The sequence below is a fragment of the Lottia gigantea genome (assembly GCF_000327385.1).
Source record: "Lottia gigantea unplaced genomic scaffold LOTGIsca_136, whole genome shotgun sequence".
NCBI classification, from domain to species: Eukaryota; Metazoa; Mollusca; class Gastropoda; family Lottiidae; genus Lottia; species Lottia gigantea.
Window position 1 is genome coordinate 426,781 of NW_008707550.1, and position 25,752 is coordinate 452,532.

The 25,752-nt window shown below is 29.7% G+C and overlaps 1 protein-coding gene across 1 annotated transcript; it reads right to left on the reverse strand.

Moving 5' to 3' along the window:
* Positions 1 to 3,948: 3,948 nt before the first annotated feature.
* On the reverse strand, positions 3,949 to 23,099 carry LOTGIDRAFT_238227 (hypothetical protein; the record flags this gene model as incomplete). Its single annotated transcript, XM_009049446.1, has 27 exons — positions 3,949 to 4,094; positions 4,287 to 4,398; positions 5,161 to 5,257; positions 5,510 to 5,624; positions 6,854 to 6,874; positions 7,602 to 7,648; positions 8,079 to 8,332; positions 8,766 to 8,843; positions 10,115 to 10,198; positions 10,396 to 10,482; positions 10,829 to 10,968; positions 12,094 to 12,156; positions 12,789 to 12,840; positions 14,371 to 14,412; positions 16,307 to 16,392; positions 16,635 to 16,770; positions 16,999 to 17,088; positions 17,301 to 17,384; positions 18,629 to 18,735; positions 19,056 to 19,174; positions 19,466 to 19,563; positions 19,821 to 19,948; positions 20,280 to 20,417; positions 20,904 to 21,010; positions 21,271 to 21,399; positions 21,552 to 21,792; positions 23,045 to 23,099. 27 exons carry the CDS (start codon positions 23,097 to 23,099, stop codon positions 3,949 to 3,951), a joined length of 2,856 nt encoding a protein of 951 aa, XP_009047694.1.
* Between the last annotated feature and the right edge of the window lie 2,653 nt (positions 23,100 to 25,752).

The window sequence follows — 25,752 nt, forward strand, 5'->3', positions numbered from 1 at the left end:
ATGGGGTGCGTATATTGCCGTCACCAATATCCGTCCGTCAGTCCACTATTGCTCGTAAACACTATACAAGGCACAATTCTTGACAGATTTCGACGAAACTTGGCATGCTTGTTTGTAATCACCCAAGGATGAACCCCATTGAAAATCAGACGAATCGAAAAATATTTACTATGAGTTATTGCCCTTGTTCTTGAAACGCTCGTAAACACTCTAGAAGGTGCAATTTATGACGGATTTTGATGAAACTTGGTATGAGTGTTCCTAATCGCCCAAGGATAAACCCTATCGAAAATCAGATGGATAAACCGTATTGAAAAAGAGAAAAATTGAAAAATATTTAGTATGAGTTATTGCCCTTGTTCTTGAAAACGCGTTCAAATTTTAGCTTGTAAACATTCTAGAAGGGACAATTCTTGACGGATTTTAACGAAGTGGCTTGAGTGTTGGTTATCACCCAAGGATGAACTCTAATGAAAATCAGAAGAATCTTAAAATATTGAGTATGGGTTATTGCCCTTATTCTTGAAAACGTGTTCAATTTTTAGCTTGTAAAGTTTCTAGAATGCACAGTTCTTGATGCATTTTAACGAAACTTCGTATGAGTGTTTGTAATCACCCAAGGATGAACCCTATTAAAAATCAGAAAAATTGAAAAATATTTAATATGAGTTATTGTCCTTGATCTTGAAAAAATGTTCAATTTATAGCTCATAAAAACTCTAGAAGGCGTGATTCTTGCCGAATTTTGACAAAACTTGGTTTTATTATTCATTATTGCGCTGAAGATTTAATATTTGTCTTCTAGAGTTTTCACAAGCTAAAGATTGAACACGTTTTCAAGAACTAGGGCAATAACTCATACTCAATATTATTCAGTATCGCCCTAAATAGTTCAAAAGAAGTGTATGACTGAAGGTTGAATATTTCATACCGGTGATTGTTACTGTACTGCTAAATATTTATGTTCAAAATCAAAGCTGCCAGTCGGGCGTATATTACCTTGCCTGGCAAGCTATCTTCTTTATTTGAAATTTCTTTATTGATTGTCATTTCAGGAAGTAGTTGGATGGATTTTTCTAGGAGTACTAGGATTCGCTATAGTGAGAAAAATGTTATGCAAGTTGACAAGAAGTAAGCAGTAGTTGATCATCTGTGTTGAAGATATCTATGGTGATGAATGACTAGACATTAATGACATCTTGATGATGATTCAAGTTCTGTATTTATTGTAAAATAATCACCAATGCTGTTAGACCTTTAATAAAATAGTTTTGAAAAAAGCAAAATTTTTTAAGGAATTTTATTGGAGGTTAAATTCCAACTTCAAAGATTGTTGTTCTTGTTACCTGCCAACTTCCATAGAAAGTTAAAAAGTTATCCATGTAATTCGGTTACATCCTAACAATTGCATTATTGTGTATAAGTTGAATTTCAACTTTCTTGTTAATGTGAGTTGGTTGGGTTTCTATCTTTTAAGCTTGACTATTAAAATTCAAATGATCCGATATATTTAAATGAAATTATACCCATTTTCTGGTGAAGGGTTCGATTGACTGTGTGCATTAGTCAAACAATTGGAGATAAATCCCTTATAAAAAAAAAACCCATTTGCATCAAAAAGAAAGGAAATCTGGAGCTTTTAGGTTTTATTTAAAATATCATTAGAACTGAAGCAATAATAAAAAGTTCATGAAAAAAGTTACAGAAACAAGTAGTTGATAGACTTTACGACATTTCAGTGAATAAGGTGTTTTCACTAACATTTGGCTCTGTTCCTTGCTCAGGTGATGAAAACCCCAAATAGATATCTAAAGATTAAGATTCTGCCAATAATATTGCTGCCTTCTTAACTGTCTACTTGGTCCTACTGTAAATAACGGAGATAAAAATTTTAAGGTATCCCATACACATACATAAAAATGAAATGATTACAAAATAGGCTAAGCCCTATAGTTATATGTTAATTCTAAGAATTGTCCAACACGCATTCTGCCCTTCACCATGTTTGTATTACTCGAAAAATGAAATGTCTAAATGTCTTGAAAGCAGTATAAAATTATATAATCAAACTCAAGTGTCTTTTCCAAAAATGCCATATACAGATGAATACTTATTTATGATACTATGTCTCATCATAGTAAATCGTAAAAATTTGAAATCCACTTTCAATTCTACTTGAATAATTTGGTAACAAGAAGTTTCACCTAATGTCGATCATGTAAGTTTACAGTGTGGTCATACTGTGGTTATGTTAGAGCACTTGACAGAATTCAAAATGGTGGAAAAAGAATAAATCAAGTTAAATTTTGAATGTGACATATCACATGTTTGATCTTATATCTTGTGACATTGCAGGTGAAACAAATGCAGAACATGTTCAGAATTAACAAATCGAGCACCACCTTCATGTTAATGCCATGATATTCACATCTACAAACTATATAATAAAGTAGCAGACTCAAAGTCAATTAAATCTGTTACAATTTTAATATATATCCTAACGTAATTGACAGGTATATTTTGAGAGCTGTGAATTTTTAACTACCAAATTGGTAACTTGATCACAGGGATGCTAAACTTTACTCCTTCAAAGTTATACCATCAAAGACGTCACAAATACATACACAGTCATGTTAAAATCGAAATCAGATTAATACAACCTTTCCTTTCCCCTTGAAAAAAATATATAACCTTAAACAATCAAACTTTAAGATTAGAATGAGGGGATTTATTGGTTATTCTACTTCTAGAATTAGTACTCACAATATCTTTTAATTAACACATACAAAACAGGCCAACCAATACATTGAAGATTTACTCAAAAAATTTTCATTTTAGTAGTTTTCTTAATTTTAACTCTAATATTATATCAGGCATTTAAATTAACTCTAATATTAGACATTTAAATAACCCAGTCGTTCTGATGTTGGAGTTTATTCAAAACTTGTGTAAACATTAGGTTAGCTCATATAATATAATTGTATGGAGTATGTTAGCTTTTTTGATCTCGAGATGGTGATTTCATCCAAGACACATTTCTTTTTGAAATTACACAAATTTTTAATTTTATAATGAAGATCTTGAATCTATAATCTGCTATATAGACTATTTGCAAGCATTATCAGGAGTGTATTTTATATAATTGGTCCCTATCAAAGATGAAACACAAATGACATGTAAATATATCAGAACACTAATAAATCTAAATAAACACTACTTATATACAATAGAATATACAATAGATAAAATATATACTAATTTATTTATTATGACATAACAGAAATAAATTAATTTTAGCACTATTATTGATGATTTATCAAAATAGATTTAAATTTAACAATATTTGAAGAAAAACACAAAACCACATCCAAATTGAAAGATTATCTCACAAGTTGAAACATGAGTATTGATAATCTTAATGATAAAATGGAGGGTGAGTCATGGACATTGATAAAGAATATAATGAAAGATATCTATAAATTCTAAATAACAAGTCTTAGAGATAAAAAAAATTGTCAATGAAAAAAAGGAAAATGAAAAGTCCATGAGAAAAAAAAACTGTCTAAACATGATGTCATTTTTGTGCATAAACAGTAACTAGAAAGAAAAACTCGATGTAAATGTATTGAGGATTGTCAGTTGAATCTATGAACAGATTAAAGGCCACATTAATAGTCTGAACATAATATCATAAAGTATATTATGTATAGATGAATATATTAAGGCTTCTAAAAAAATCTTGAAACATTATTCTGATATACATAGCTGAAAACCATGAAGATATCCTATGTATATCAAAACACTGTTGTTATCCATCGAAGGCATTTCCTTTGGGTGTAATTGCCTGTCAAGATTTCCCAAGGCCTATGATGGTGATTCAGCCAGCTAAAATATTCATACAACCCATGAAAGTCATAGACAATCTAGAATAATACTGACAGGAGATATTTACAGATGTTTATCTTTACGAAATGATAGGTTACTGATTAAACGTCGACGATGGTGTGTAGGTTTACCGTGTTCTAGTGATATATCTATCTCTATATTATTCTGAAGTGGTATGGTTAATCTAGTCTTCCATTCATCATCAGTTTCTAAAAAAAATAGCAATAAAAATTGAATTCATTCTGATATCATCCCATTATTTAAGCACTAGTCAAGACTTCAAACAGAAATCTTATATTTTATTTAAGCAACATTGTACACTAAATTTACTTTGCCACATTTTGTTTCAAGTTTCAAGAATTATTACTTTAGCACCAATTAATTTAATAAAGCTAAATTACCTGCTAAAAGATAACGTAATGTATAGCCTTTAGTAGCCAAATGATCTTTACTGGATCTCTTGATATCAAATATCAATAAACTATCAGCTGATATACCATGACCTCTATCAATCTAAAAATAATATAGTAACAAAATTTGAGAGACTGTTGCTGCATTTTCACTGAAAGAGTTGACAGATTTTCCTTAAACAAATGAGATAGTCTTTTTTGAAAATTCTGCTTACAGTCTGAATCATATCACTGTTATGATGGCCATATTTTCTAATTTTTGTCCAAATTGTGAATAACAAATAGTCATGTTACATTAAACGCATATGTCAAGAGTCAATATTATATAGATATGAGTATTATAAGGCTACAGAGTTGATTCACATTGCTATGTTACACGTGACAAATCAATAGTAAAGCATCAAATGCTGCACTGGAAGCGTTATCAAACCGATTCCGGAATTCGCTTTCTTTATGGCACATTCAATTTGGTAGCATCACACTACACTCTGAAGTGATTCAATGCGGCACCACACGTGTCAAACTGACAGCGTTATAACCAAGTATAAACCAATGCACCCTCATCAACTACCCCTTAAACTTCTCACAGAGATGAAGGTAATTCATTCCAAGATGGATGCACCTGTGAAACAACATGATCAAGAGATGTCAAATGTTAAAAAATGCGTGGTCTCTTCTTGAAACACTGCCATATATACAAAAGACATCTATAGAAACAGGAAAAGAAATTCCTCGTTGAAATTTTCGTACATTTCCAGTAGTTCCTGAGACTATATACATATATTCAAGATTTCAAATGGAGCATTAACATGTCCCTTTAACTAACTTATCTTTAATCTACTGAGCCATAAATCCTGTTACTTACCTCAAATGGTAGATAGAATGTAGGATTAGTAGATTTAATCAAAGGTGATTTTGCTATGACTCGTGTATTTGAAAACAAAGAGATTCTACTTCCTGGCCTGAAATAAAGAATAAATCGTAAATAGTTATTTCATGTAATCATGTTAGCTTTACATTAACATCCATGAAAATTGTACAGACTTGATAAGATAATACGGGCTGACTATTTAATATAGTGATTTGTTGTAGAACTTTTGAAGTAGACTGTTTGTTGTCTATATTTTCAATATCAATGTCATGTATCAAGTTAACTATAGGTCTACTATTAACAGACATGACAAAGATTGTCAAGTTGAAGATAAGAAACTTACTGTTCAACTCTAACTTTACAGTATATATCACCATAATTATTATTTTCATTTAACCCTTTAGCTGATATAACTTCACCTTTAACACTATATACTTTATCACCAGCTATAGAACTACCTACAATTAAAAAACATATATTTTCTTGTACACATTTTTCACTATTACACATATTTGTTACATAAATACAGTTAAAGAGAACTCTCGATAGAGAAGGTGTTGTTAACAATCACAAAAATCCTAATGAAGTACAAATCCTACAAGAATAACACCTTGCAATGCGGAAAACACCCAGCAAAATTATACATTCAAGTGTGAACAACTAAGCAACTATTGTTAAGGATGATCAATTTTCATATGTACTTAATAGTAGAATTTATTTTTTTCAATAAGATTAATTATATAAAAAGAGATTAGATTTAAAAATTGAAATTTTAATGAATCATTCTAATAAGAAAATCCATTGACATAGACAAGTTGAAATTTCAGTATAAGATTTTAGGACTTGACAACATTAGCTATAGATCAATTGATATTTTCACAAGTAAATAACAAAAACCTTAAGACTTATTATAGTTTAATTTTCTACTAAAACATTAGAACTACACGTACAAATGACTTCATCTATACAAAAGTACCATATAAATTTCACTGTTATAATTAATTTCATACAGTGTCACAAAAAACATGTTTGTTACTTATAAAATGTTATGTTTTATTCAGCATTTATTTTTTCCTAGCAAGGATCAAATATATTAAACTAAAAGTACAGATAATTGATAGTTAAGCTACACAGAAATCTCAAAAAAAAAAAAAAAAATAAGACAAAAAATTACAAAACAATGTTCTAATTCTACATTTCACAAATAGTATATATATGTATTCAGTGAATAGGTATGATGTATGAAGCAGTGACAAGTTAGGCCAAGAACACAGAATGTTGACCAGCTACTTGTTAAACCAAAATAAATATGCTAAATGAAAGCAAAAAAAAATACATCACATCTTTTTTCCAGATTTAAAATCAGTCTCATTAAAATTAGACCAAATTTCCATCCCAATTTTTATCAGCTTTAATTTTTAATGTCGCCACTACATTAAGCTCTTAAACATTTATCCTAACAACCTTTTGATCTAACCTGATGACCTCTGCTTTAACCAATTAAACTTCTTATCTTTAACACTAGGAAGTTAAGACGCAAAAAAAGGTATATTCCTAGGAGCTCATAAAATTGTTGTCTAAGACAGTAAATAGTCAGGATTATTAGTAACTGGTCAACATGAGCAATAAGACAGACATTACAAAATGTGCAAATAATAAACAGACTACAAGGACTCTAAAAGCTTACCATTATTAGACCTGGAGAATTCTAAACAAAGCAAATGCAAATAAATATAACTTCTGCATAACAAGCAATGCAACCAAAAATGTGGGCTAGGACATATCAAACCAACTCAAACTTTCTATTGGAATCTTCATTTTTTCTAATATTTATATATATATATATATATATATGTCATTAGAGGGATGGTAGAGAGAGAGGTTTTATAAATGTTTTAAGTGTATCAGGGACACTGATAGGATCAATTTGAACCATTTCAATTTTCAGTCAGACGTCTGTGGTTCCTGTAATTCCACAAAAAATTAAGTGTTTGATAACTAATCACCAAATATGCTTGTATCCTTCAAGTCCCTTGGCAATGAGTGACATCATCAAATACTTAGTTTTACTGGAATTACAGTAACCACAGACATCTGACTGAAAATTGGAAAGGTGCAATTTGATCAAATCAGTGTCCAAGCGCAAGTAAAAAATTAAGAAAACCTCTTTACAATCCCTTTCACTGTTGGCATATTCGCTAATAAATTACTGGAATTCATATTTTCAGGTTTATATATGTGTAGGCACATTCACTTACATAGTGCAAAATAAATATTTAAAACTTCTACTCTGTCTGAGTTGCCTTGCTTAAAATTGTGGAAATGACTGTGAAAAGAACTATGTGAACTTGTGAAAGGATACAACATCAGAGATAGTTACAGTGTTATCTACAGTATTTTATTAGTGATAATATGGTAAGAGTCAGATTATTTACCTGTAGATATATTATCTCCCCTTGATCCCAAAGCAACAGAATTCACTCTGAAAAAATATATCAGGCATGCAGAAAACAATGAAGAAACAAAATAAGAAAAGATATTTTTCGGTAGAATAAATAGTAAGAGTAACTAAATAACCTAAACTTAAGTTGTCTTGATTAATACTTAAAGTACCTAAATATCGACCACGTGTTTAAGTTATAATGGGTTGGCTAAAATATCTTTGATTGACTTTAAGCTTACATGTACCATACCATTTGAAAAAATCCTTTGAATTATTTTAAATTATATACACTTCAAATGGCTCTGGAGATACACTGAGTAATTATATCTTAAGATTGTCTGGTTGCAGTTTGTTGGTAAGTAAGCTGTAACATCATAAAAAGCAAAATCTGTCAGTGGATTTAAATGTAATATAATGATTATACCGTTAAATCTGTTAAATTTTGAGTATATCATATATCAATACTTACGATCCACCATGTCTTGTATTAACACCACCTAAACGTCTTCCTATACTCATAGTATCATTCTCATTAAAACTTTTAGCTGTCCGACTTCTTGGTACCGAATTATTATTAATGTTTAAATCAGATGAGGAACGTTGAAGTTGTATATTAGGACTAACTTCAAATGTTGCTGATTGGTTACGATCCATATATTTATTATTATTATCATAAACTTTACCATCATCTGGACTAACAGCATTTATAGTGGGTATAGTTGACTAGAAATAATAATAACAAATAAGTTTCACCATATGTTATCTTAAAGCCAATGGAGTCAACTATTATTTTCCCAAATTCTAAAGACAATTTTAAAGCCAATAACTAATTCCCATCTTAAAGCCAATAACTAATTCCCATCTTTAAGCCAATAACTAATTCCCATCTTTAACCCAATAACTAATTCCCATCTTTAATGCAATGGACTAATTCCCATCTTGAAACCAATGGACCAATTCCCATCTTGAAGCTGACAGACTAATTCTCATCTTAAAGCCAATAACTAATTCCCATCTTCCAATAAAGTTTCAAAATTCTAATTATTCAACAGCAAAGATTTTTAAGACATGTTATGGTATACATACATCCACATTCATGGACTTTTTCATCAACATTCATGCAAATTATTAGTAAAGTAAATACACTTTAAATTACCTTGGGTTGAGGTGTTTGTTCTAAAGAAGAATCAAAAACCTCATTATAAGTTGATTGCTCAAATGATATATCTGAATTCTACACAGAAAAAAAACAAAAAGTGCACAAACATATAAAATATCTAAAAAAATACAACATTCATCTATATCTAGATAGAATATAAAACAGTTCCTACAGAATGGAGGTGCATCACTTAAACAAAATAACAGAAAACAGAAAACTGATTCAAATAAAGATCACTCTAATCAAAAATTAAACCAAACTTTTGTTTCGTTTTTTCATTAGCTTTTGTTTGCAATATAACCACTTCAGTTAGGGTCTAACAACAATTAGGGTCTCATGACAGCCATTGTCAAATTAACCTTTTGACCTTTTGAACAAGAGGGCTGTCATTAGACCTTAACTGAAGTAGTTATATCAAAAATAAAAGCTAAATAAAAAACAGCACGCAAGTTTGGTCTAATTTCAATAAGAGTAAAAAGAAGACCATTATAAATTTGATATATTTCGATCTATTCAACCAGATACAAGTTGATTTATGCACATGCTTGCACAAATATCTTCCCTAGACTATACTACAGTGCTAGAAAACTAATGTTCACAGAATCAGTTTCAATCTTGTGTTTATTTGAAACATGCATTTAACAATGTTAAATACAATACAAAAATCTTATCTTTTAAATCTATCAATACCGAAAAGTGTTAAAAATTGCAATAAAATAGGTGTATTAAAAGAAAATAAGTATAAACTAGTAGACCAGTGAATCTAAAAAGATTATTTTGTAGCATGCAAGGATATTTTCAACACTAAACAGTCGTTAAAAGCATAAACAGAAGAATTTTGTTTTATTTGTAGAAAAGCCTAGGGGTGCAGACACATGTTATACGATCGTGGTTGCCGTTTTTTGTCGCTGACATGAACCTTGCATAAAATCTCATATGTGCCCACGCTTTCACAACAAGATTATCACATTTGCGACAGGATTTATAATATCAAACAAGTTTGATATATGTCGACGATTGTTTTACCGTCTGCAAGACAGAGCACCATCATCAAATTAGAATCATTTTCCTTTTAATTGTATGATTCGCATGTGATTATCAACATGGTGAAAACTGACTGACTGAAGTTTTTTTGTCTCCTTGTGTGCTCGCAGCAGTCAATGAAACTCTTGACAAGGCTCTAGTCGTTGACAAAAATGGCCGACCAAGGCTGTTTGTTGTAAAGGGAAACCAAATATCTATTCCAAGACCAAGGAAACTGCTAGCCTTTCCTGTTTGTGTTTTGAAATGTTTCTTTTTAATAATTATAAAGACACTAGAAATGAAGACACAAGACAATAACTTACAACCATATCTTTGGAGATAACAGAACATCTTAACTGTATTTTACCAGATTTAGTTTTCTGTAGTGGAAACCATTCTGATATTCCCTGTAATATATTTATAATAACTATTAATGTAAACACTTTAAACTACCGAATGTATATGACCATTTTCTTAGGACCTATGAATGATAATGATTACACTAGAAAGTACCAAGCATATGTATGGAGCTGGGGGGACTCATTTTTTTTGTGTAATTTTTGTAGAAATTTCTCTGGATCAGGGGCTATTCTGAGAGACTTACCTTAATTGAAAGTTCCTTCAGTTTATCTAACTCCACAAATAATTTTCCCATAAAATCTTTTCCTAATATATCTTTATCATAAACATCCTGTTAACAAAATTTATATATTATATATTTATTTATTTTCACAAAAACTGCATTTCACATCATTCAACATGGCTATTTCAGTGAAATAATACAACATTTTCAAAAAAGCTTAAGCCATCTTAATTTCACGTTTTCAGCTAGGGAAAAACCTGGGCCTTTTTAAACAGATATTCCATGAAATTTAGTCAAAAATCATAGCCACTATGCTACATGGACTGTTACAGTGAAGTAAATAAATATTGATAACATAATCTTATCATATAAAAGGGGTTGGTTAACAATATTTACATATTACTTCTTGAAAAGACAACATATAAAGAATCGCATTAGCATACATCCAACTTACAATTTCTATTTCACTCTTATCTGAAGGTAATTCTATTGTTACAGTTTCATTCCATTTAGGAAATAATGTCTTCTTCTTGACACCAGTTGTAAACACCTTGTTTTTATCCAACAAAACAACACAGAATGGATCACTGTAACCTATATAAAGATATATTAAAACGTCTTAAAGTATATATCTAATAGAGTATACAAAAGTTACAGTTCAGCTCTAAAAAGTACAGGTTCACCATGTTTGGGGGGTTGATTTGGGTCTTAAATATATGAAAATAGTCTTCAGAAGTAAAAAAAGAAAAATCGCCTAATTCCTTGAAAAATACCTCAAACTCGAAATTTCACTTTCTATTTCTCAGAAAAGCAAAGTCATCACTTTAGCTTTCAAACATAACTATTCTGGACACACATAGATTTGAGATCTTGACCAATCAAATTTTATCACATGAATATCAGCATGCTTCATGGAGGGTTAGCTGGAGGAATTCCTCTAATGGCTTTTGACTATTTCATTTGAAATCTCTGTCAATATTAGTCACTGTATCAGCAAATATTCAATACATCCAGTTGATTAATCAGATATCACAATACAATTTATTTGGTGTTCATTGAAAATTAATATATTTTTACTATAAACTTGCATGACATTGTATTTTTTGTAAAACAAATACTATCTATCAAGTCCATGCAAATTGAAAATGATAGCTTGTAAATTTGAAGGTGATATTTGTTAAAAATGATACAACCCAAGCACCTCCTCCAAATTAAAATCTGGTTGAAATCATTAATCAGGATTGAAACTAATTATATCAAGCTACATGCTTATCACACACACGGTGCTGGCAAAAAAAGATGTCAGAGGTCTGCCAGTTCAGTCAGACGCAGTACTGTTTCAGAGAGGGGATTGTACATAACTATCAACCATTTCCTGAGAGCTATCCATGTATTGGAGATATACATATTTATAACATAGCTGAGACTCTGAGTAACAACATGTTTCAGGTTTTAATAATTCTAAATTTTGAATTACATAAAAATGGGCTTAGGAAACAATTGCAATTAGTAAAAGTTGGTCTAAGAATTAAACTTAACGTCCATGCTTATAGTATAAACTTTACCTTCTGTACCAAAAGCTAAAGAACAAATAAATTCAAAACAATAACAATGTACGTAGATAGTTTCTAAACAATATATGAAATCTCATCTTTTACTCTAAAATTAAGCTAAATATGTATAATCAAATAATATATTTAATGTAAACACAATACATACCATTTCTATCCATAGCAACCAGATCTTTCCCTTGTAATATTGTTAATTCAACAATAGTTTTCCCTAAAATCAGACAATCATATCACAACAGTTTATTTCATAATAGATATATACAGAGTATCATCGTATTACAAATACGGTTTTGACATGGTCTTATAACACGTATTAAATTAAGCCCACAGTTCGTTTTGTGGGCATGGAAATGAGATTGGTGCTATTTAAAAAGGTTGGAAGAGATAAGAACACATTAATTTCAAGTAAATATTCCAAAGAAAGGTTTGATTTTCGCTCTGATTCAATTCTTTACCGAAAATCTTACTCAATTCTGTACCATTCATATTAATCAAAACATTCAATGACACGCTGCTTTCGTTTTGTTTACATTTGCAAGTCAAAACGATGGATTCCTTCAGATTGGCTGAAATTACACTAGCAAGACAGCAGGGTCAATTTTGATTGGACAACAGTTTGAGACAGCCTACCTCAGATATTACACCTTTAGCATTTGCAACTATTTCAATGGTATGCTTTGGAATTAGAGATTAATTCATCCATCTTGGCACAGACATCAGCCAAGAAATTAAACCTTTACAAATAAAACAAATTAAGTCAAGTCTAAAATATAGAAATACTCAAAAGAGATATGACCTTTTTTTACTTGAAAATTACCTTTAAACAAATAGAAAACAACCTACCTGCTAAATATGTATCCATATAATTAGCATGACTCGGTAATCGATTTGGACCCTAGAAAAATCATAATATCAATAATATTATAAATAGAACTAATATTGATGGATAAAAACTTAATCATATGATCATGTTAAATGAATAAAAATTACTTATTGATGAAAGTGACAAACATCATTCAATATTCATGAAGACTATTTGAAAATAATGATACATATAATACAGTATAAATTATGAATGATTTAATATCCAACAATATATAACATAAAATAGTAGTTTGATGAAAACATAACATGAAAGATCAATCATTTGGTATACAATGAAACATGGAAATTATAGGAAGGGAAGTGTACAAGAGAATTTAAAGGAAATTACGATTTAATAGAATGAATAATAGCTTTGATACAGATATTTGTGAAACAAGAATTAATATCTATATTACAGTACTATAGTTCAGAGACATCAACAATTTTAGGAGCTATAAGGATTATCCTTTAATTCTTAACAAATCATAAGAAAAGAAATCTAAGTTTTGTATATGCAAAATAAACATAATGTTGTATCTTGAACATTTAATGCACATTACCATTCAAATATTCTCAAAGCACTTTCATTTCTAGCAATTCTTCACACAAAAACAAAGTCACTCAACAATTAGCAGTGAACAATGCATTAAAAATGGTTGCTTTAAAATGACACCTTATACAATCAAAATATGCAAACATTGGAATACATTTATTATTGTATCTAATGTATTTTTCTAGTATTGTATTTTCACAGGACTTTAAGTTCCATTAAGAACTACAAATTGCCCATATAGCCCGATAGTTGCTCAATACAATCATTAGAGCGACTTTCTCACTTTACCAGCATATCTTAGTTATTATAATCTAACCATTTTGTATACATTTGTGTACATTTGTTTTTTGAACAAAATGTGATAATGTACTTGATGTGCACTTTTGTAAAATTTCTGCATTTCATACATTATACATCATGTATACATGTATTTAATTGTTTTTAACAAAGTTTTGTTGTTTAAGACTTTAGCTGATATTGTATATATACATGTATAAAGTTGACGCTTGTGTTAAAGTAATGCTTTCGTCCATATATTTGCTCTGCTAAATGTTTTCGCCAAAGGCGTTATTAATTTTTTCAATGCAGCTAAATCATTACAGTATGTGATCAGGTGCAACAACCTGAAAACAACGACAAAAAAAATTGGCCTGGACAATTTTTATTGAATTTCATATGAAACATGGTTATCGGATTTCTACTCTCAATATCTGTAATAAGATGTGTCAATATATCTTCAATTGACTATAGTTTTCAGCATTTATAAAATAGTGTGTATCCCAAGATATGTATCCTGAGTGAAACAACTAGTTTTCCATCTTATACAAAGTCTTGTAATGTAGTTAGATACAACCCTCAAAATCAACAAAAAACTTCTATTCCAAAACAGTTTACCAAAAATGTAAAATAAACCCTAACCCTTAGATTCTAGACTATTTCTATCTAACATGCACCATAAAAAGAAAGAAAGAAAATCACAACAGCAGAGGGAACAAAATTATTTAGTACCTCATTTACATTATAATGTGTAGGTCTACCATAAACAGCACTCTGATAAACAAAAAACAAAAACAAGATGCAAAAAAAAAGTAAAAAAAATACATAAATTTCAAGAAAAATTATTAACCCTATAAACACCACACTATTAAATAAAACATTTTTTTCTGCTAAACAAATTAAAATTTGAATTAAAATCCTAATTTATACCTGTAAAAAAAGATGAATGACGATGAAAGTAACATGGGATAATATGTGACCTAGATACAGACATGCTATAAAGACATGCTATACAGACATGCTATATAAGTTATAGATTACACATTAGATAGATAAAAGGTGCTGATAATATGTAAATGTGTAGGATAAAGATATAATATATATGACAGTCATTAAAAGAAGAAGCTTTAAGGATGAGTGGTATTCGTGCACTGAAGTGGTACTCAAATTTTGAAATGTGTAAAATAGATCATAAATCAAAACTTAGTGCATGTTTTGACTGTATTTACATATTTCAGGTTTACATTCAATATTTGTACAGTCTGATGTTATGTTGATGGAAAATGACATATTTTTGTTTGATGTAATAACTGAATACTGATAAATTAGCAAGTAACACTTGAAACTTTTCAATTGTCCATTTCTCCTTAAATATGAATTATTGTTAATCTTTAAGGTTCATTAAGAATTCAAAATAACTTAATGAGTTTTGCATCCATTTCTTTTTGTATTTCACAAATCTTACATAATATGAATAGACAATCTTATCACAATATACCATGTATCCATACATCATATTATGATGAATATGATGTTGTTTACATCAAATGATGAATGTGTTGTTTAGATATTGATCCTTAATATATCTTTCTGTAAGAAACCTTTAGGTTTAGGATCTTCCAGAGCTTCAATACAAAACAATTCCCTTGGAATTTTCATTCATCTTTGTTTCATGTTATGCTTTTGATGAAAATCAAACTTTTTTTTATCTTATTGAATTTCTGGCATATCATCCTACTCAAATTTATGACACTAATATACAGTTAAAAAATGTTGCACTTTTGATATGCATTTTTATGTGTCAAGCATCTAATGGGAAACATGCAATATTTCAGAATAATGCCAGGAAAATACTATATAATACACCTATATATTCAGCGTTATTAATTTCATTTAACTACATCTATAAATATATACATTGCTTAATTCACATACCAAATATACAGAATATTTATGTTAAAAGAATGATATACATGTAAGTAAAGAGAATGACTAAGATGTTAATGGACTAGAATTAATTAATAATGAAATATCTTTAATTTACCTGTAGCTAAATAATAGGAAAATTTATATTGAATATTAAAAAAATATTATCACTTTAAAAATTCATAATTAAGCATCACTACTATTAACTATAGCAAATAAGAATTAAAAACTTCACGAATATTTAAACTTAAAATTTACCCATGAAACATGATGATTTATAGAGCTTACATAAATACATAACTAGCCATTACCTTACAGGACAAAAAAACATGCAATATCATTTGAACTCATCTTTTTATGGGAATTCAATAAAGTGAGGCTAAGTGTTGATCATTTTTAAGTAGAGTTACATGTCAAATGACCTCAAATTACAGCTTAAATTTTTATTAAGCTTGATTGCAAAAATATTCATAAAATAATATCATCCACATTATTTCTAGTGCACAATGAAAACAAACATAATTCTAGGTATAAGACTAGGTTTTGGATTTCACATCCTTTGTAAGAGATCTAGATTCATTTTATTCAAAATAAGTTCAAGCACTAAAGTTTTCAATCTTTATTTTCAATTTTGATCAGATATTCATATTGAATTTATTATGAAGACAGTTATATCAACACTTACCCTGACCTTAAAGAATAATAATGATGAATGGAAAATAATTAGAGAAATAAAACTTACTGAGGTGGCTGGTGACATCAGATCTTCTCTATATAAATAATCAGTATTATTTTGACTGATACTGTCTAATAAGGATCGGAATTTCTCTGAAAAATAAAAAAAAATAAAAATACTTTGACAAAATAATAGAACAAAAAATATCAAATCTCGAAATGCTGTAGAAAATTCTATTTCAAATCTCCAAACCAATGGAATTAAAGATAACTCTTACCAAAACTTATTTCACATTTGAGAGCATATACCTAAGTCATAAGTATAGTCAAGATATAAGTGAAATTCCAAGTCAATATAACTGATCATGTAACAAGCAATAATGGTGGACTTCTACCTGATTTAGCTACTGATGGTACTGGTCTAAAGATAACTGATACTGTTATTTGACCACATGATATATCTTCTATATAACCTTTATTAGGATCATTATAGCCCAGTATTAAATTCTTCTTGATCACACAACATTCTTGCTGTAATTATATCAAATTAAAAAAGTTCTCAGTCAGTTAAGTTGTGAAAGAAATTTTTTCTGATGATGAAGAACATAATGTGAGTTTGACATTGCATTGCAGAATTTGTCATGCATTGGCTCTTTCACCCACCAACGTGAAATTTGAGCATGGTTAAAGATGGTAAGTTAGTCAGCATGTGGAAATCACATGATAACAAGGAAAAACAAAGCAAGAAGAAATATTTACCTCAGATAATGAGAAATGAGCTGAACCTAAGAAATCATCATCAATAGTGTTGGTACCATCCCAATCAAATACAAAGAATGATAAATTAGTCTGAAAATATATGACCAGTATTTAATACAATAAGTCAGTACAGAATGTAGTATAGTATAATTTGCTAAGCGTTTGTTTGTTTTTGTTCGCTTCCAGTCAAATGGCATTATCTAGGCATCTCTATGACTAGAAGCCATTATGGCAAATTTTCTAGCCATTTAAGCAGAATTATATCTTACAGTTATGCCTAGTTCAGAAACATTCATATCTACCTTGGTAAAATCACGCACAAAGAATTCAACACCTCTTTCCCATCTTGGATTTCTGGTTTGAGGTACATACGGTGTAGTGAATACCTAAATTGAAATAATATAGGTGGTTAGTTGTATAAATTTCTGGCAAAATCATACGGTTGTAATTCTCGGGGAAACTTCTCCATATCAGAATAAAAAATACACTTCTCTTATCATTACTTAAACAGCTGATATATTTCATTTTCCTTCTGGTAGCACTGTTTAAATTATCTAACAACTAGTTCATGTACAATTAAAACAACAGTTTCATGATTATTTTATGTTATTTATTTACATATAGTTGGCACATAATATTGTATTTTTATTAGCTGTTTAAGTATGTATTTAGAGAAAAGTACCTTAATAAATATAACATATAGTGCTAATCTAACACAACACAACACATATAGTGATATTCTACTAATGATGTCATGAATAAGCAAATAATTCAGCATAAAACGGTAACCAATAAAAATTTAATTTTTGGTGCCTTTGATACGTCCTTTAATTGGAAATCTTATCTTATCTTATTACTACTTCAAGTTTAACTTTTTAAGTCAAAAACACCCGCATTAAGTTGAATGAATGGTCTTTTTCTCAATATTTAGATTGTATTAAAGCAAAACTGGAGTTTGTGATTGATAAAACATACATAATATTAAAAGTTCTTTATAAAAATTGATATGAACTAAAAGAGTGAAGATAGTTTAGACAGTGACACACTTTATCTTACCCTGTCTTTAGACCTCTATTAGCAAAATAAAAAAGATGATATATCACATGATATATGAATACTATTATATGAAACAACACTTATATCTAATAAGACACACTCTTAAGGTACACAATCTAGATCTATTACATGTATAACTTGCTTTAAATGCATTGTCTATGATGATAAATGAACTAAGTATGTTTCTCAACTAAAATATCAGTAAGCTAACAAATTTATTTTAATAAACCTTTAATCAGCAGTTAGTTGGCCATAAAGTACCAATCACATGATCAATAGATATAATCCACCAAGTGAGTATGCTCTAAAAAATTTTGCTACATTTGACCCTTTGTGCTTAGGCATAAAAATTTGCTGGTAATATCAATTGACATGGTCAGGTGATAAAGTACCCTCGTCTGTTCCCAGCATGAGGACAACATAAGGTTGTCTTTACATGGCCTAACATTTTCTTTAAGGGCTTTAATCGTATTTTATCCAAAATGTTCGCTTAAATTATAAACAAAATACTATACTTTTGTATACTTTGGCAAAGTCTCAAATCAAATTACAGTAACTTGCTAAGTTGTCTTACCCTTCTTCTATCAGAGAATAAAACACAGTAAGGATCTGAAGCACCAGTTCTATCAGCAGCTTTAACATTAGCAGCACCATGAAGTTTAACATACAATACACCAGCAACTATAACATATACATATTTATATCTTATATTAGATATGAGGGTCTTGTACTGAAGAATATTCTCCTTGTGGATTTTTGTGGAGTTCATTTACTTTGCTCATAAGCCAATACAATCCCATTTCTAAAACTAGCTGTTTAGCAGAAGTATGAGATAAACTCTAGTCAAACTTTAATGAGTTAAGAACTTATTTACATGTAAATATACGGTCAGTCAGTTATCTCATGGTCAGATGATTCCTGGCTAACATTAGTTAAGATTTTAGATCACCTTACTAAATAATATTATGAATTTAAATGAAAAGATATAAAGATATGCCTACATTCTTCAACGTTTTCAGGATTTTTGGGTACATCTTCAAGATTTAATTTTGGTAATGCCGAATATTCCATATTTATTGTTAGTTTGGAACCATCTTTGTTTTCAAAAACATCTTCAGCACTATAAAAAAGAAATAATTTTCGAATTCATATGAATACCTGAATTTATACATTAACAATAATCAGGTTGCATATTTCTTTCCCTTATTATCAAATTGGTTTTTAGATATATTTCATAAAAATGTCAATTTACGTATAAAATACTCTAAGATTTATGAAAAAGATGAAAATCCAGTTGCAGACCTCCATTCACTAGAACTTAACTCAGAATGTCATACATCAAGACACTGTCAAATTTCTAATTTTTGCAAGAATAAGGTCCATAGATTAATGATAAAGTTTTAATACTCACATGTTCCTCACTTGAAATGGATGAGAGGAGAGGTTGATATCATGGCGATCTAAAACTGTACTTGTCAATAACCTTTTACATTTCTGTTTTATCTGTATCTGTATTATCAATATTTCATTATAATTAGATTTTAATTATTATAATTATTAGTGGACACTCTATATTAATACAATACAATGGAAATGATACAAAACTATTTTAAAGATAAAGAATTTCCCCTAATTTTTTCAGAATAATTCTTTCTGGAGATAATTACATGACACTTTAAGACAATCAATTGAGTGAAATGTTACAAACATAATATATCACTTAACCAAGTAACATGAAATGAAGAATTTAGAATTACTAGTGTTACCTTTTCTTTAGCTAGATTATAGATAAAGAATGAACAGATATCTTCCCATTCTTCAGCAGCAGGTACATCACGTGTTTCTCTCTTTCTATTGTCAATACGTAATACACAATATCTTATATCTTCTATAGCTATAATATACAATACAGATTTTTATCAAAGCAAAATTAAAGAACAACATGTAAAAATCATTCTTTTGACCAAAAATTGGCCACTACTAAGCTTATGAGTAAGGATTCAATGGGCAGGTGCTTCAAGTTGAAAACTTTATTCGGCTTTTCTTAAAGTGGCAGTGGAATATCTCAAGTCTGTTGCAAGATAATTGTTGTCTGCTAGGAAAGTAGGAAAAATCTGATGCAAAGGCACATGCTTCTGTGAATAGGTATCATATTGCTCTTTTCATTCATAATTCTGATGATCAATTCTGCTATCATTGTAAATACCGGAATATATGATACTTACTTGCATCAGATGGTGGTTTTCCTTTAATTTTAACAGTCAACACTCCTTGAGCTGGATCTACTGTTGGGCTTGATCTGTTAATCTGTACTGGACCAGTCTTAGCGAAATGAAGGTCTACAGAGGCTGGGTCCACCATAGCTGTAATTCGAACAAAATTACCCTTTATAAAAATATTTGAAAAAAGAAAAACAACTCAGGTTATCACGATTCGGTCTACCAGCAGATTCTTAGCAAAAGCATTGATCTTTCCTACACACTGTACTGATATTAGAACCAATAACCACCATTTGTTCAACCAAGCAAAATTATGTCATGTAAGATTCCAAGTCCTCATTGACACTACTACAGCTTGTCCTTTATATGAAATGAGCAACTTATTAAATTTAATAAGGTTTTTTTCATCTGTTCTTTTCAAATATAAAACAGAATGATACATAATTGGAAATGAAATGAAATGAATGGAGTTTTACGTCCTACTTTTCTGCTCCATGTGGTCGAATGAAGACCAGCTGCATAAATGCAGCCATATGAACAAACAATACTAGACTTATTAGGGTGCTAAGGTTTATGAATTTCTTACACTGCTCAATAATCAAATTTATGAAAAGAACTTTGATTTCCTACCCTTTGTAAGCCCTTCAGTAACATTAGTATGAATCCAACTCTTTAATAATGGTACTTCCATTAACTGTATGGCTCGCAACATGTGGATGTTGAAGGTCACGTCTGGCCTAAAACAAAAAGATGATGAGATTTTAATACTTGTACTTTAATACATGCAAATTTTGCATATTTCATTGTTATTTTTATGTCATTGCCTGAGTCAGGCAGCCCGACATTGGTGTAGACTAGTGGTGGCTGGCATTGACCAGCTTTTCTATCCGGTGGTATCCGACTGTGTAGCTCTATGCATGTCATTTCCAATTATAACTTTAGTATTTCTCGTATTATATTAGTCAGGAGTAAGTTCATAAAATACACCTGTACTTACTTTTCAACAAATGATATGGTAGCTTTAGATATATGTGGAAATGGTATATCCATACTAAATTGTACTATAGCTTGCATAGTACCAGATATATTTAAATCATCTACTGACATATCAAAGCCCAAACTTACTCTGTAAAAAAAAAACAGACCAGTTAAAAGAGTTCAATAAATTTTATCTTTCGTCTTTTAATCATAGATTTTAGCATTTTCTTTCATATAGAGAAAAATAATTGGATGTGTTTAAAGAGTAATTGAAAGTCTTCTTGATAATGGTTTACTAACCTTTTGTTACCAACTTTAGCATGGAATATCATTTTAAAATCTTCACAATGTAAGGTGATATCAGATTCTACTATGACTTTATAGGTAGACATTCTATCTATTCCTGCTGGTGGTTTATTAACGCTAACCCATGTAATGGGTTTCTGACCTCCGGGGACCCCTTCACAAAATTCATACACACGAACATTTTTAACATTTGGTGTCTGGTTTCCAACAGTGAATGTTTTTAGTTCCAGTTTCTCTGAAATGTCATCAATATAATTCAGTCATATTAAGTAATACTTTGTATGTATTGTAAAACTAAAGAGATTTCCACAAAAAAATCTGACAAATCTAGCCTGAGGGATATAAATTCAAGTGAATATCATGATATCAAAGATGGATTTCTTTTTATTTAGTGTTAAATTAAGCAAACTATTCCATTAATAGGTGTTTCTAATGAATTATCATGTATTCTTAATCATATCATTATGTTCTCATTGCATATAATTAATAGTTTTAACCAATCATATGAGTCCATGTATGTACAGCCTGGATAAACAAAAAAAAATACTTTTTGACCTTTCTTCAGCCATCACTCATTGGAATTCTGCTGGTTATTCTTTTCTAATTCAGCTAATTATGAATTAATTATGGACAGCAATATTTCGTAATATTGCCAAACCCTATTAAATACATTACCTAGTTCAAGATCAGATCAAAAGATAGATCAGTCTAGTCAGATCAAGAAGAGCGATATATATTTATAATTTTATAATCACATCAGATCAATATTCGAACTGTCCATAACTATAAATACATTTTTCAACTATATAAGTGGTCAATGAAATTACTCAAAAAATAAATCAAAAGTGTAAATCAGCAAACAGTTATCTGTTTTGAAATTATCACACCTCAAGTTAGAGGACAGATCTTTGCTGTTATTTTTGCAAAATAATTTTCACTAAGGTCAAATCACAAATATGTTTATTGCTAAAATTGATCCATATTGCTATTGGTAACTGTTTAAACACTAAAGCTTTTATGAAAATGTCAAAATGATTGTAGTTAGTCTTTTTTTATTACCCTTAATGACTATCAATTAACCATGTTGAGGAAGATATCCATCTGTTACAATACAATTCAAAAATACAGAATAGGCCAACAATATATGACTTATGACTGAATCATTACTCTTGTAAAACTCAATACCCAGATATTTAGTCACTATTTTTCATCATATCTGTTCAGTATAAAATATCAGAATATGTTGTCAATTATTACCATTAATTTAAATATTAATTATAATGGGGTTCAACTGTCACTATACCGATCATACTAATGATAATGTTTATATGACAAATGACACTGTAATCTATTGTAATAATGTAATAACATCAGAATGTCAATTTAAATCTGATGCTAACTTGTCATCTACTAGTCCAACAAATCTGGCTGTACCCATTACTGAGTGTGATATAAGCTAACATCAAAACTCTGTAATCAAAGCCTACCCCTACACTGTATTTTGGGACTGTTTGGGGCACAGGGATATTGTAGAATATTCATGGTTCAGCTTTGTATAGACACCAAAATTAATGTCAAATTTGACGTTTGTCATGGTGAAAATTTACAAAAACTAGCTATCAAAAAATGTGATCAACTCTCATACATATGACATCGTATGTCTTGCCCTAAACGTGCTGATATGCCATTGAGTTTATGTATTCGAGAAACAGGTGGAGCTAGATTTGTCTGGCTAGTTATCTACAAAACAACCAACCATAAACCTAATTCTAGATATACTGTTTCATTTCATTTTTGGATAATTCAGTAATTAAAAGTCCAAACTACTGAAAAATTATTGTTATAGTTTTACTATCTAGGTTGAAGTATGTTTATTATTTATTGGTGTAGAATATTTATAGGACACCGCCTACTATATTTACTAGTATGTTTATAGGTCAAGTAATTCATCATTACCACATGCTTTACTAGCAACATTTTACTCTACCACTACCACTCTACCACTGATTTTAAACAAATACCATATTCTGTATCATTGGTATGATCTATATATATGAGATAAATTAGATAAGCAAGATCAATGATCAAGGCAATACATCTTCATCTTTTAAGATGAAGGCAGAATACCTTGACCATTGTGAAGATACTCTTACACTTCTTTATTAAAAACTCATTCAAAGGGAATAAATCCTCTAAATACCGGTATTTGCTCTTTTCAGTTGATAGAACTGTAACAACTACTCATATGACTTTTCAGAATTAAAAAGTGACATCTGGTTTGTCAGTAATTTTCGAAAAATGTAAATATTCATTGAAAAGGATGAGATCAAAAATAATGAATTTTGTCACTTTTTGTGTAAGATTATATGAAATGAACAGGTTCATGATTTTATATGAAAATATTGATATACAATACTTTGTAATAAGAAATCATGGAAGTGGGAAGTCTGAATTTAGGACATGGTTATTTTTATAGGATATCTCATATTTCATCAATACACAACTTCTACATACTGGATTTTATTATTATTCATCTTAAAGAGTGCTTTGAAATCTCTGTGAACTGATAAAATGAATAACAAGATGATTGTAAAAATCATTTCACATTCACCAACAATCTCTCATTAATAACAATCAACAGAAGTAACAAGTTTATATATGTCAAAGTCAAATGTCAACATCATATCCTGGAATAAACAAGACCATTTAATCCAGTTGACCTTGCATAAATTTCTAGATTTACATTTAAACATTGTAACTCCATTGGAAACAATGATATTAATTCTATAGTAAGCAGGATGGTCTGCAATAATATGACCCAAAATATGAAAAAAAACCTTCCACTTTCTAATGCCATATGTAAGTAAATTAATTATGGTTATATTAAATTTGATAATAATTCAACTACAGTACCAGTAGGAAATATTTTATCTCTTATTTACTTTGAAAACATCAATTTATCATCAACAAAGCCTTAAAAAACCCTTTAAATTTTTTTTTAATACAATATAATTCTTGAATAGCCCTATTAAACCTTATCTTCATAAAGTCAAGTTATAACAAAGTCCATCTAATGTCTTGACTTAAACATGTATCAAGCATGTTCGAAAATGCAGCAATTTTATTTGATTGTAATCTAGTGGAAACAATCAATCAGAACCTTAGACAAACAAAGACAGTAACCAATATGGTTCATTTGTTGACAATCTCTCTGTAGAGGACTCTGATTGGCTGTATTCCTTTGTGCACAATGCAATCAAATCGATGCATTCACAAACTTGCGTGGTATGAGAAAAGTCCATAAAGAAGTCAAGATAAACTTTGTTTTGAAGATGATAAAACCTGTACTTTCCTAGACAGAAAATAAAATTGATATCTTGACCTTTGAATAAACTAATCTCAAATCTGATCTAGTGAAGGCAAATCAGACATGTTTCATAATATTAATCATATTTTAACATAGTTTCCACTGACTTTATGTGTTTCAACCTTTTAAAATACTTTGTTACTAATAAAATGTTACATTCAGGAAACATTTTTACAAGCCAAGATTTTGTTGACTATTATATTAAAGATCTACCGCCCATCCAAATTATGGTTGAATTTTAAACTTTTCTAAATATTATTCAAATAATAGTATCGCCTACTTGTAGGCTCATAGCAGTTGATGCAATACAGACTTAAGACTAAAATACTGCATTTGGTCCTCTTTGATTAAAGCGCAGCAATGGCATAAATTTGGTCTAACATGATCACAGGTTTCAAGTGCAATTTTATTCTACATGGCATGAGATATTGTATGTTGATTGATTGCAGACAGAAAATGTTTCATAAACATGAACTGAAATTTTAGCTCCATCTGCAGTTAAGGCAAATAATAATCAAGCTGAAGTGTGCCTCCACAATACAAGTAACATATATACCTTGTACTTAAAATAATAGATTTTAAGGCCAATATCTTCAACAGGAAAAGTTAAGTGTATATAGAGGAGATATTAAGTGATTTATATATTTTGAAGAGGTAGAATTATGTTTATCAAGTATGACCTATTATCAAATCATACCTGAGCGTATTTTGAATAGTTGAAGCAGAACATTCAATGTGACAATAGATGAATACCAATATATTAACATCTACAGTTATCAGTATCTATTCAACATTATCAGCATTATTTATACCATAGTAGGGGGTAAC